The following is a 12,831-nucleotide window of genomic DNA, read 5'->3' on the forward strand; positions in this document are numbered from 1 at the left end:
TAACATAAATTTTAAAATTTAATATTATGTTTTTTGTTTCTCTTAAATTTAATTTATTATTATTTATTGTCATTCAATGTTCAGTTTTTTAAAAATTGATATTAAATCGTTGCTCCATTATGACCAACTATTCTTATTTATAAAAAAAATAAAAAAAAATATTGAGTTTAATTATTAGATTGAAAAGGCAATTTATATGTAATAAAAATTAAAAATACAAGATACAAATTTTTTGTGATCCAATCCAACCATCGTTTTCTATTTGTCGTTAATGTTTTATTTCCTAGTCTCTCTCCTCAAAACTCTCTTTTTGTAACAGAGTGCAATGCTTTTGTCAGAGGTGTGGCTCACTTCGAAACCAGTGACCACGACACATGCATGTTCTCCCACTCAACGGTCAAGATTCTCTCTATCTCCTATCCTTTTATTCAACCATCACCGTTCGATTCATCCATAACACATTCCACCTATAACAACCATGCTTTAATAAATAACCTTTCTCCATTTTTCACTTCTCTCTCTCTCTCTGGTTTTCATACATACATGTGACTCAAAGAACATGAAGTGGTTTTGTGCCCTATAATGTAACTACTTTTCTGTTAAGCCTTAGATTTTCTTAGATCTATCCAACTTCAATCTTCTTTGTAGCTTTTCTTCTTAGCCCTTTGGTTTCTAACATCATAATTTGTCTAAAATTTATCTTTTCTAACTGTATTTATCCGATTAAATTTGTCTTCTTTTTGGTCACTATGATGCAGATCCAAACTCAAAAGATGTTAATTTTTCAATTTTTTTAGTACGTTTGTCCTTAAAAATTATTTTTTTCACCTTCTAGATCTCTCACCATGTCCTAGTTTTGAAGATTTTGTTATTATCTAACTCTAGTTTAAGTAAAGATCTGTTTTTTCCACTCAAAGTTTTTCAAAAGGGTTTCTATGTGTTTTAGATCTTGTTTTTTTTTCCTTGTTTTAGAGTATGAAAGTTTTCCATGAAAGTTGTAGAATTTGGATCTCTTGACTGAGAGAGAGAGAAATGAATTATTTTCCAGACGAGGTAATAGAACATGTGTTTGACTATGTGGTGTCACATAGCGACAGAAACAGTTTGTCTTTGGTATGCAAAAGTTGGTATAGAATAGAGGGATTTACAAGGAAAAGGGTGTTCATAGGAAACTGTTACTCTATTAGTCCTGAGAGGTTGGTAGAGAGGTTTCCTGATTTCAAATCTTTAACTCTAAAGGGAAAACCTCATTTTGCTGACTTCAGTTTGGTTCCTCATGGTTGGGGTGGTTTTGTTTATCCATGGATTGAAGCTCTTGCTAAGAGTAGAGTTGGGTTGGAGGAGCTTAGGTTGAAGAGGATGGTTGTGTCAGATGAGAGCCTGGAGCTACTGTCTCGTTCTTTCATGAATTTTAAGTCTTTAGTTCTTGTTAGCTGTGAAGGGTTCACCACTGATGGACTTGCTGCTGTAGCTGCAAATTGCAGGTGAGTAAGAGTGAATCTTGTGTTATTAACTTGTTAGTGTTTTATAATTATAACTGTTGTGATCTTGTTGGGGAATATGTTTTTGGGTTTTAATGGTTTTTGGATTTTGCTATGTACAATTTTGATTTGATGGTTTTATTTTGATAGCGGTACTTTTGAAGCTATGTTACAGTTAAGTCCTGATTAATGTTGTCTTTATCTTTTGTACTATCAAAATTTCAATTTCTAGTTTATTTATACCTTGTGTTCTATGTGTCTTTATCAGAGAATAAGAGTACATATAGTTCAGCAAATTGGTTGAATGACTTTGAACTTAACATGTGTTCTTCCGGATTATCTTGTTTGTGTTTTGTATATGATATATATGTGTGGGGTCGGAGAAAATTGTGTTAAGAAATATGTTGTTCTCATTGGTTTTCACGCAGCGTGTTTAGAATATGTTCTTGACACGGTATGGCTTGTGTTTTTGTTGAAATGTAGGTCTCTTAGGGAGCTAGATTTGCAAGAGAATGAAGTTGAAGATCACAAAGGACAGTGGCTAAGTTGTTTTCCGGAAAACTGTACATCACTCGTTGCTCTTAATTTTGCTTGCCTTAAAGGAGAGATTAACGTGGGAGCACTTGAGAGACTTGTGGCAAGATCACCTAACCTCAAGAGTCTAAGGTTAAACCGTTCCGTGCCGGCTGATGCACTTCAAAGGATACTAATGCGAGCGCCTCAAATAGCAGATTTGGGTATTGGATCATTTATCCATGATCTCAATTCAGAGGCCTACATAAAGCTTAAGAATACCATTCTTAGATGCCGGTCAATAACGAGTTTGTCCGGATTTTTGGAAGTGGCTCCTTTTAGCCTTGCTGCTGTGTATCCAATTTGCCGGAACTTAACATCCTTGAACTTGAGCTATGCAGCAAGCATTCAGGGCGCTGAGCTTATTAAACTTATTCGCCATTGCGGCAAACTACAGCGCTTATGGGTAAACTATTTCAGTCTTCAAAACTAATAATTTTATAATTCTTATCGCAATTTATCATCTTAATCTACTTATTACTCTGTGCCTTAAATACTGTTAAGGATATTGCTGACAAAAAATAACCGATGGTGCAGATAATGGATTGCATTGGAGACAAAGGACTAGTTGCTGTAGCTACTATATGTAAAGAGTTGCAAGAATTGAGGGTATTTCCATCCGCACCATTTGGAAATCAAGCAGCTGTTACCGAAGTAGGACTTGTTGCGATATCAAAGGGATGCCCAAAGCTCCACTCGTTACTCTACTTCTGCCACCAGATGACAAATGCTGCTCTCATAACAGTAGCCAAGAACTGTCCAAATTTTATCCGATTTAGGTTATGCATCCTCGATGCAACAAAACCTGACTCCGACACAATGCAGCCACTGGATGAAGGTTTTGGGGCAATCGTACAGTCATGCAAACGACTGAGGCGGCTATCACTCTCCGGTCAGTTGACCGACCAGGTCTTCCTTTACATTGGAATGTACGCGGAGCAGCTTGAAATGTTATCTATTGCTTTTGCTGGCGAGAGTGACAAGGGAATGCTCTATGTATTGAACGGTTGCAAAAAGCTTCGCAAGCTCGAGATAAGAGACTGCCCTTTCGGCGACACAGCACTTCTGACAGACGTAGGGAAGTATGAAACAATGCGATCCCTTTGGATGTCGTCGTGTGAGGTGACTGTAGGAGCATGCAAGACATTGGCGAAGAAGATGCCTAGTTTGAATGTGGAGATCTTCAATGAAAGTGAACAAGCAGATTGTTATGTGGAAGATGGGCAAAGAGTGGAGAAGATGTATTTGTATCGTTCTGTGGCTGGTAAAAGGGAAGATGCACCAGAATATGTATGGACTCTGTAGGTGCATTTTAGGTTCAGTTTATTTTTTTCTAGTATTAAGCTGTTTGTACTTTGTTTTAGGCTCTGACTGATTAATGCAAAATTTTAGTCTCTCCGGATATGTACTGGTTTGTTTATCCTTGCACTTTGCTAGTTTTGTTTTTTATACATAAATATTAGATGGCACTTCATTAATATGTTGAGTTTTGTTTTTATCTATACTTCTATTCTATGATGATGCAATGCTATTCTTTCTTCTTTCTTCATCTTGTTTGTTGTGCAGTCACAGACGAGGCACTGAGGTAGTGTGACACACTCCTTTGCTTAACCAGCTTTGATTTCATGCTGAGATTCTTTGTGTTTTCTGTGTTACTTCTAATAGTTTTGGATATTTGTCTCTAAAGTAGTCCTGGATGTGTAAAAAATGAAACAGCATTTATATGGTTGGTTGTACTTTTTGCAATTGTGACAATTTAAATATTTTAGAAGTCTCTTTTTGTAAGTGGGCGCATAGCCGATATCCATCTTAGTAATATGTAGAATTCTATTTTGCTACAGGGGTGTGAATAACCTTAGGTTTGCATACGTATCAACATTATACTAAGGTTGTCAAGATTTCAATAAAGAACTTAAAATCTTAAGCTTTTGCAATCTCACTCATTATCAATATGTAGAATTGTATATTGTAGCAAAATTGTTGCAAAATCTTAACCAAATTGTAAAAAGATAGTGAAATTGTTGAGGATGAGGCAAAATCAATTGCTTTTTTTGGCTATCACCATCACAAGCCGAGAAGAAATAAATAAAAATGCAAATGATAAGATGCAGAGATACAATAAATTACAATTTTGACAGCAGTGACAACATGTCTTTTGAAATGAAGTTTTAGATTTGCAGTTTAAAGAAAATAAACATCTTTGTTTTAAATAATACAATTATTTTATATTTTAGAATTTTAAATAATACAATTATTTTATACTTTAGAATCTTGCTATCCTCCAATCTTATGCAAGATCCGTTCCTAAAGCCTTGTGCCTGTAAACAAGAAGGCTGCACATATTTCTAACTAAATTTTGGATAGTAATAATTTGAAGTAAACTAGTTTCTATATTTGAGTGGGGTGGAGAAATTCCTACTTTTTTATGTTATATTTCTTATGGAATTGGTGACCACGCGGCTTCATGTTCATCTTCTATTCTAATGGACTTTATTGTGCATAGAGGCAGTGGTTTTCGTCTAGAACTCCTTTAAAAATTTGAAATCAATCATAGAAAGTTCCTAGGTTCACATCAATAACAGTAGCCTTCTTTAAAGAAGAAAAAAAAAAGTGGCCAAAAACCGCTCAATGTGGTGCACAATGAAGGCATGATCTCATGAGAGAAAAATTTACAAGTCATACCATTTAGGAAAAGATCATATAATGGTAAATTGTACTTGAATAGTGATAAAACATAATTATCTAGATTTTGCAATATCAACTTCACAAGTTTCTCTAATTTCTATTCTACATTATAAACTATTAGTAATAACATTGATGTATAAAATAATCAATATTATTTAATAACACATGAATGAGTTTTTTTAATAAGAAATTATTAGTAATTCCTTGTTAATATATATATTTACACCATTGCAAGAACTTGAACACATGACCTCCAAGCCTTCTGACTAATCCCACGTATTCGCATTTGTTTTCTATAGTAGGTTATATGAGACAATTGAAGAGAGAGAGAGAGAGAGAGAATTCGGAGGTTATACTAATGATCTAAGTCAGAAAAAAAAATGGTGTTTACAGAATATATCAAGGTGTATTAATAATTTAGGTTGTAATTCCACACAGCAACTGCTGTTTACTGTTTCCAATACATAATAAGCATCCATACACAGATTCACAAAGACCAGAGCACAAAAACTATGAACAACCCTAAAAAAGGCAAGGGTAAAGACCATGAGTTACAGGAATGACTAACACTAGATCCCCCACAAATCAAGCAAGACATAACATTTGAGCAACATTTATCCAGAGAGCTATATAACCAGCCAAGTGCACCAAACTGAAGACACAACTTTCATTGTGATCATCAAAAACAGCACTCCTCTAGAAAACAACAGCAACAGAGTGCTGCAAAGCTGCACATGTAAACATACAATGAAACCATACCCTCAAATTAAACTCATAAAGGGCTTAAAAAGAGGACAAATAATATAAGCAGAAACTCAAAATATTTCATGTGACTTTTTTATTTTACTTACTAATAATTGTTGATGTCTCAAGCTGAAATGAAACAATTCCACAAAACATTCTAGTTTAATTTTTACTTAGAGAAAAAAAACTGAATATTTATGTACATTAAGGAAAGTTTGTAGAGTGACACAATATTTCTCCCTACATTTTGATAGATAGTTTATTAAACCAATTGTTAATCAAAGTTGCAGAATGAAATCTTGGGATAAGAATAACAAATTTGAACAAATAACTCAAATATATATTCTTATGGTTTTACTTATACATTATCAAATTTTGTTGTAGTTTTCCAGAACATCTCAAGTAGTACAGAACAGCTGACATTGATCTAGCCAGTGAAACTTCTATTTTTATGACATTCAAGTTTCAACAAGGCTACAAGTTGCTCTGTTTCCTGTACAATTAGATTAAGCCATGATCAATGTTAACATAAATGCTAAACTGGCCTAGAAAGTTGTCTTTGTTTCGCTAATTTTGCTAAGAAAATAATCTCCATCCCCAACATAATACTAATGATGCCAACATTTTTTGTTAAGGGAAACAAGAACACAAGCTGTGAGAATCCTACTACATTAGCTATTGATAGATGATTCCCACAAGAGTGTTCACCAGCTACTTACTCTCACATCAGTGTTGATCATTAACCAGTTGTTGATCTTCCCTAAAATCTCTTCCATCCATTTTTTGGGCCTCTTGGTTCTGGGTATGGTTATGGTCTTATGACTTTATTTTTGTTTTTGGGTTGTCTTATTATCTCTTTAACTTCTAAAACCTTCATACAAAGCACAGTTTTAGCAAACTGAGTTAGAGAAAACTGTGTTAGCCCAAAAGCCTTCAATTCCTGGTATCTTTGATTCATTCTTCTTCACTTTCCCTTAACCAAAAAACAAATATAATTTCCTTTTCTCTTCTTGTAAGCTTTGAAACTTAGTTGCCTTGCTACAAAATGTTATCCATTCTAGATAGCGGCCGATCCCAAAATGCCATAGTAGGACATCGGTCATCCTGCTATTATGTTTTTTTATTTTTAAATTAGAATTCAATTTATGTTTATACTATGTACATAAAATCTCAGCAACTGGCCGTAACTGACCAATGAGGAAAGTGAAAAACGACAACAGAAGTGAGTCAGAATGAGATCGGAGAAGCCTCGACATCTAAATCTTACGGTTCTTTTGAAATTTTCAATTTACTTCTTATGCACGACAGTATCTCGCCACAATAGCCAAAATAGTGTCTGCTACAGATTCTACATCATACTGCTATGCTACTATCTATCCTCTTGTGAAGAGGAGCCGCTTCTCCGCTATTGAGCACTATTAACTACACTGTTGCTACCTTCTAGTTACATGCTATTGTTGCGTGGTTCCATAGCATAATTTTTTACTTCAAATGTATCTTGGGTAGATTATCACTACCATTATCACCATCAATGGAGTTAGAACCAACTTACCCAATTTAAAATTTTTAAACCTCATAAAAAGGTGCAATTTCTCCAAACTTGAAGTTCACTTTCTTATTCATTACTTAGGGTTTCATAAAATTGTGCTAGCTCTAAAGCTTTCAATATCTGTGAAATTACTTCACTTGATTTTCCTTTACTCTTTTCCTTGGCCAACAAGCATTACATAATTCCTTGTATTTTCTTATTAGCTCTAGCTTTTCGTTTCCTCCATGGTTTCCCTTGGAGCTAGATTCAGTTCAACATAGCTAGTTTTCAACTCATCATAGTTTGTCCCTATTCTCCAATCTGTGACTTCTTTTATGCTACCTAAGAGCTACGGGGTTAAGACTCAAATCACTTAATACAACATCATTCATTCACCTTTTTGCAAATAGGTATATACTAGGATATTAGATGCATATGTATATACTAGGATATTAGATGCATATGTGAGGTTGAATGCTACAACCAAGGTTAATGTTTTGTATACTAAGACGCCTCGTCATTCACCTACAACATTTTAGGTGTTTTAGAATAAAAACAGAAACAATATCGTCTTCGGAATGCATGTTTGGTGGATAAAATTTGCTTGATGAATTCCTCGAAGTTGTAGGTTTGATAACACAAAAAAAAACTGTGCAACATGAGATATAGCCAAAAAGGCGTGTTAAGAAGTGTGGTTGGACCTAACTCAACCCTACAAAACCGATTGGTAGAGTGAGGATTGCCCACACTTATAAACACATATTCAGGCCATATATTCCCGATGTGGGACTCTTAACACCCCCCTCACGCCCAGGACTGGACATCTGGAGCGTGGAAATAAATGGTGGGTGGTCCGATAGAGGAAACCATAATAGGTGGCCCACTGGATCTTAAACCAGACTCTGATACCAGGTTAAGAAGTGTGGTTTGGCCTAACTCAACCCTACAAAATCGGTTGGTAGAGTGGGGATTGTCCCCACTTATAAACACATATTCATGTCATATATTCCCGATGTGGGACTCTTAACATGCGGCATATGGTAGAGTCTAAAGTAATGGTACTTATGGTTTACTTATATGTTATCAACTTTTTTTGTAGTTTCCCAGAGCATCTCAAGTAGTTCAGAACAGCTGACATTGATCTAGTCCGTGAAACTTCTACTTTTATGACATTCAAGTTTCAACAAGGCTACAAGTTGCTTTGTTTCCTATACAATTAGATCGAGCCATGATCATTGTTACAGAAATGGAAACTACCTAAACTGGTCTAGAAAGTTGTCTTTGTTTCGCTAATTTTGCTAAGATAATCTCCACCCCCAACATAATAATACTAATGATGCCAATATTCTTTGTTAAGGGAAACAGAAATACAAGCTATGGGGAATCCTACTACATTCGCTATTGATACATGAATCCCACACGAGTGTTGACCAGCTACTCACTTTCACATCAGTGTTGATCATTAACCAGTTGTTGATCTTCCCAAAAATCTCCTCCGTCCATTTTTTGGGCCTCTTTGTTTTGGGTATGGTTACGGTCTTATGGATTTGTTTTTGTTTTTGAGTTGTCTTATCTCTTTAACTTCTAAAAACCTAATACAAAGCACAGTTTTGGCAAACTGAGTTAGAGAAAACTGTGTTAGCCCAAAAAGCCTTCAATTCATGGCATCTATGCTTCATTCTTCTTCACTTTCCCTTAACCAAAAAACAAAAATAATTTCCTTCTCTTCTTGTAAGCATTTAAACTTAGTTGCCTTGCTACAAAATGTTAACAATTCTGGATAGGGGCCGCTCCCAAAATGCCATAGTAGGACAGTGGTCATCCTGCTATTATGTTTTTTTTTTTTTAATTTAAATTCAATTTATGTTTGTATTATGCACTGTTGTCGATGGCTGATGACGGAGAGCCAATCTCGCCATACCGGCCGCTTTGCGGCGCCGTTATAGCGGAAAAACCCACAATATCGGCTGATAATTACCATTGCGGCGAGCCCAAAAACCACCATAGCGCAGCTATTTGATAATACTGATACTATGTACATAAAAACTCAGCAACTAGCAGTAACAGACCGATGAGGAAAGTGAAAAACGACAACAAAAAAGTGAGTCAGAATGAGATAGGAGAATCCCTGCCATCTAAAACTTACGGTTCATTTGAAGTTTTCAATTTCATTCTTATGCATGACACTATCTCGCCACAATAGCCAAAACAGTGGCTGCTACAGCTTCTACATAATACTGCTATGCTACTGTCTATCCTCCCCTTGTGACGAGGGGCTGCTTCTCCGCTATAGAGCACTATTGACTACACTGTTGCTACCTTCTACTAGTTACATGCCATTGTTCCGTGGTTCCATAGCATAATTTTTTTACTTCAAATGTATCTAGGGTAGATTAATATGGTGTTGGAAGCATCTTACCCAATTTAAAAATCTTAAACCTCATAAAAAGGTGCAACTTTTCCAAACTTGAAGTTCACTTTCTTATTCATTACTTAGGGTTTCAGAATTTGTGTTGGCTCTAAAATTTTCAATAATTGTGAAATTACTTCACTTGAATTTTCTTTACTCTTTTCCTTGGCCAACAAGCATTATATAGTTCCTTGTCTTTTCTTATTAGCTCTAGCTTTTCATTTCCTCCATGGTTTCCCTTGGAGCTAGATTCAGTTCAACATAGCTAGTTTTCAACTCATCATAGTCTGTCCCTATTCTCTGATCTGTGACTTCTTATATGCTACGTAAGAGCTACGTGGTTAAGACTCATCACTCAATATAGCATCATTCATTCACCTCTTTTGCAAATAGGTTCATGCTAGGATATTAGATGCATATGTGAGGTTGAATTCTACAACCAAGGTTAATGTTTTGTAAACTAAGAAGCCTCATCATTCATCTACAACATTTTAGGTGTTTTAGAATACAAACAGAAACAATATCGTCTTCGGAGTGCATGTTTGGGGGGATAATAATAAGTTAATAACCATTATGTTTTATTGGATTCATTCAATCACCCTCAAACTCACGATTATATACAATGCAAGTCAATACCAGACCATCTGATTCAACTCGAGTTTACACAAACAAATTCGTAAGCAACTCACCTCAATTTCGGTAGGCAATGCCATAAACTCATACATTATATCCTAAGAATCAATTTGATCAAAATTCTTACACCTAGCAAAGGTTTCATCACATTTCCAATTTCTACGAAATGTTAATTAATATTACACGACAATTAAACAAAAAGTCAAAAACCCTAAGCACACGCTATCAAACATCAAACAAAATCCAAATACAAAAATAATCAGACGCTATAATTGAATGATGAAAAAAAACATACCAGCCTTGGAAGAAAGAAGAGAAACAGGAATTGTTATTATCTTCGTGGCAATGATGCTGAACATGGTGACAATTGTAATTAGGAGGAGGATATCCATTATTGAAATAGCCTTGGTAGGTTTGGTATTGAGGATGAGGCGGCGGGTAGGTTGTTGCATAACCAGGTGGCGGCGGCGGAGAGTAGCCTTCGTAACCAGGTGGCGGTGGCGGAGAGTAGCCTTCGTAACCAGGTGGCGGTGGAGGAGGGTAGCTTTCGTAACCAGGTGGCGGTGGTGCTGATGGGTAACCCGGTGGAAGTTGTGTTACCGGGTAACCCTGTGGTGGTGGGTAAAGAGATCCGTATCCCGGTGGAGGATAAGGAGGGTCTTGTGGGGCTCTCTGGTAATTGTTACTCATTTTGTGGAAATAAGAATGGGGAGAAGGGTTTCAGGCAAGGGAAGGGAAGAAATGCGAGTAGTCTCTCCTCCTCTTGCCTTTCTGTCTCTGTGTTGGCAGACGGGTATTATGAGAAAATGAAAACGTATATGCGTTGGAGGAGGGACGGTTTTTTTTTTTTTTTTTACTCCGTAGTCGATTTTAGTTTCAACTGTATTTAATATATTTTAAAATTTTACCTTAAAAGCAAAACTATTTAGTCATAATTTCTCATTTATAAAAAAGATTAGTTTGTTCTCATCATTTATAAAATTTTTACCTATACGTTGGATATTAATATGAATTTGATTTTTATTTTAAAAATCTATAAAGTAATGCAAACGGATGATAGTGATGTATCGATAGTGTAAATCTTTTTACAATGACAGTGCATAGTAATTAATCTCTTAAAATAACTTACAAATTGAAAATTAAATAATAACATAAATGTCCCCCATAATATTCAAAGTTTGGTTTGAGGTATAATGCTAAGTAATAAACATAATACAACAATTAGTTAATACATCAAGTATACTAAAATTGTTTTAGTGTGGAACATGAGATCAAGAAAGGAATGAGCTCTTTCAGTACGCTAATACAAGTTTCCGATGTGATGGAGAAAGAGTGTACATACAAGATTGGTGTTCCAACATAGATGTAACTTTGCAAGAGTGAAGTGAATGATTTCTTGTCATTGGTGCGTGACAGGATTTATATATGGTAGATAGTTAAAACTAATCATGCTTGATCTGAAATGAGTTGCTGAAGACCGTCTTATTAAATTTGGTGATTGTTGTTGGGCCAATAACTCATATCAAATGAATGGCCTTTTAGCAAAGAGACATATGTTCATCGTCCTATTGTGAGGGTACTTTGAGTTGGGCCTTTGGAGTTGGTCGCTCTTGTTGGATCATTTGGTCGACTCATATCAGTTCCCCCCAAGTCTTTGTTATGTATGTGAAGATAGGATTATGTTGGAAGCTTTGAGACCAGACTCAAGATCATTCTTCTTTAACTCCATGGATTATCCAATCATGTCTACACTTTGGAGAGTGGAATCAAAAGGTCGTTGAGTGAGAGCAGATGACATTGGGAACACATGAATTAAGTGCATTTAACACACACTTAAGTTCTTCACATGGCCCTAGGTCTCTAAGATAAGGAGTGGCGTCGTCGCTTAAAGCACTTTAATGTACTTATATGTCGTTATGGTCTCGATATTAGTCCTTAGCCATTGATTTTGCCTCTTGATAATCTATTTATTTTAAGATGTAGATCTGTCTTTTTCACCTTTTGGCACTTTCTCTATTTTTTCAGTCGTAGATCTGCCCTTTTTGCCTCCTAGTATTCTTTCTATTTTCAACTGTAGGTCTTCCTTTTTCATTAGCATATATAAATAGGCCTTTTACCATAATTTGTTCTTTTGCTTCTTTTATCATAATTTGTTACCTTAGGTGACACTTCTAGTGATCTTTTATGAGTTTTTCTTTGCCTTTCGTTCTCATATTTAAGTAGTGTTTCTGGTTTTTAGGTGATTCTTCTTCTTCTTCATCATTTTCGACTTTGTCATTTTTCTTGAGGTAATAATTTTCTCCTTTTGTCCTTTCTATTGTTCCCATATATTGATCAGTCATGGCCAACATTAGAAACCTAAATATAGCATTTGTTGACTTATTTAGTGGGGGAGATATAAGTGGAGTTTTTTCGCACACTGGGGTGGTTGATCTTGAGATACTGAATGTTGTCCCTATAGCGGTGAGACCTCCTCCCATAAATTTTATAAAGATTAGTGTAAGTTTTGATTCTAGGAAAAGCTTTAAAGGTGGAACTGATGGGTTTGGGGGTCCATAGGATAAGGACAACCTTGAGGTTCATATAGAGGAAGATGAGGGAGCAAACTCATTTAGGCTTGATATACGGAGGTCACTCATGGCTTTGTTTTCCCTAAAATACCCATGGTAAATCCAAGTACGGTAAGGGGATATCATAATGATTTGAGGGGCGACCATTTCACTAAAGCTTTATGGTGTTCGAGTAGTTGGGTACCTAGTGATGATGAGGTTAGATGG

General features: G+C 35.6%; 2 protein-coding genes across 2 annotated transcripts; one reads left to right on the top strand and one right to left on the bottom strand.

Moving 5' to 3' along the window:
* Nucleotides 1-366: 366 nt before the first annotated feature.
* On the top strand, nt 367-3,532 carry LOC127126773 (protein AUXIN SIGNALING F-BOX 2). The gene is made up of 3 exons (XM_051055765.1): nt 367-1,484; nt 1,965-2,460; nt 2,592-3,532. The coding sequence occupies exons 1-3, from the start codon at nt 1,033-1,035 to the stop codon at nt 3,357-3,359; spliced, it is 1,716 nt and encodes a 571-aa protein (XP_050911722.1). The 5' UTR covers nt 367-1,032; the 3' UTR covers nt 3,360-3,532.
* A 1,593-nt stretch (nt 3,533-5,125) lies between these two features.
* LOC127126774 (protein CYSTEINE-RICH TRANSMEMBRANE MODULE 13) lies at nt 5,126-10,768 on the bottom strand. The gene is made up of 3 exons (XM_051055766.1): nt 10,579-10,768; nt 10,350-10,545; nt 5,126-5,467 (listed from the first exon to the last, which is right to left on the bottom strand). The coding sequence occupies exons 1-3, from the start codon at nt 10,742-10,744 to the stop codon at nt 5,419-5,421; spliced, it is 411 nt and encodes a 136-aa protein (XP_050911723.1). The 5' UTR covers nt 10,745-10,768; the 3' UTR covers nt 5,126-5,418.
* Between the last annotated feature and the right edge of the window lie 2,063 nt (nt 10,769-12,831).

This window comes from Lathyrus oleraceus, chromosome 3 (assembly GCF_024323335.1).
Source record: "Lathyrus oleraceus cultivar Zhongwan6 chromosome 3, CAAS_Psat_ZW6_1.0, whole genome shotgun sequence".
In the NCBI taxonomy this organism is placed as follows: Eukaryota; Viridiplantae; Streptophyta; class Magnoliopsida; order Fabales; family Fabaceae; genus Lathyrus; species Lathyrus oleraceus.

Excerpts from the sequence above, each read along its gene's own strand:
- LOC127126773 (XM_051055765.1), top strand. The coding sequence starts at position 1,033 with ATGAATTATTTTCCAGACGAGGTAATAGAACATGTGTTTGACTATGTG. Across the intron at positions 1,485-1,964 it reads GCTGTAGCTGCAAATTGCAG|GTCTCTTAGGGAGCTAGATT; the intron begins GTGAGTAAGAGT and ends GTTGAAATGTAG. Across the intron at positions 2,461-2,591 it reads GCAAACTACAGCGCTTATGG|ATAATGGATTGCATTGGAGA; the intron begins GTAAACTATTTC and ends CCGATGGTGCAG.
- LOC127126774 (XM_051055766.1), bottom strand. The coding sequence starts at position 10,744 with ATGAGTAACAATTACCAGAGAGCCCCACAAGACCCTCCTTATCCTCCA. Across the intron at positions 10,546-10,578 it reads CTACCCTCCTCCACCGCCAC|CTGGTTACGAAGGCTACTCT; the intron begins CTGGTTACGAAG and ends CGCCACCGCCAC. Across the intron at positions 5,468-10,349 it reads TCTTCTTTCTTCCAAGGCTG|CTTTGCAGCACTCTGTTGCT; the intron begins GTATGTTTTTTT and ends TTACATGTGCAG.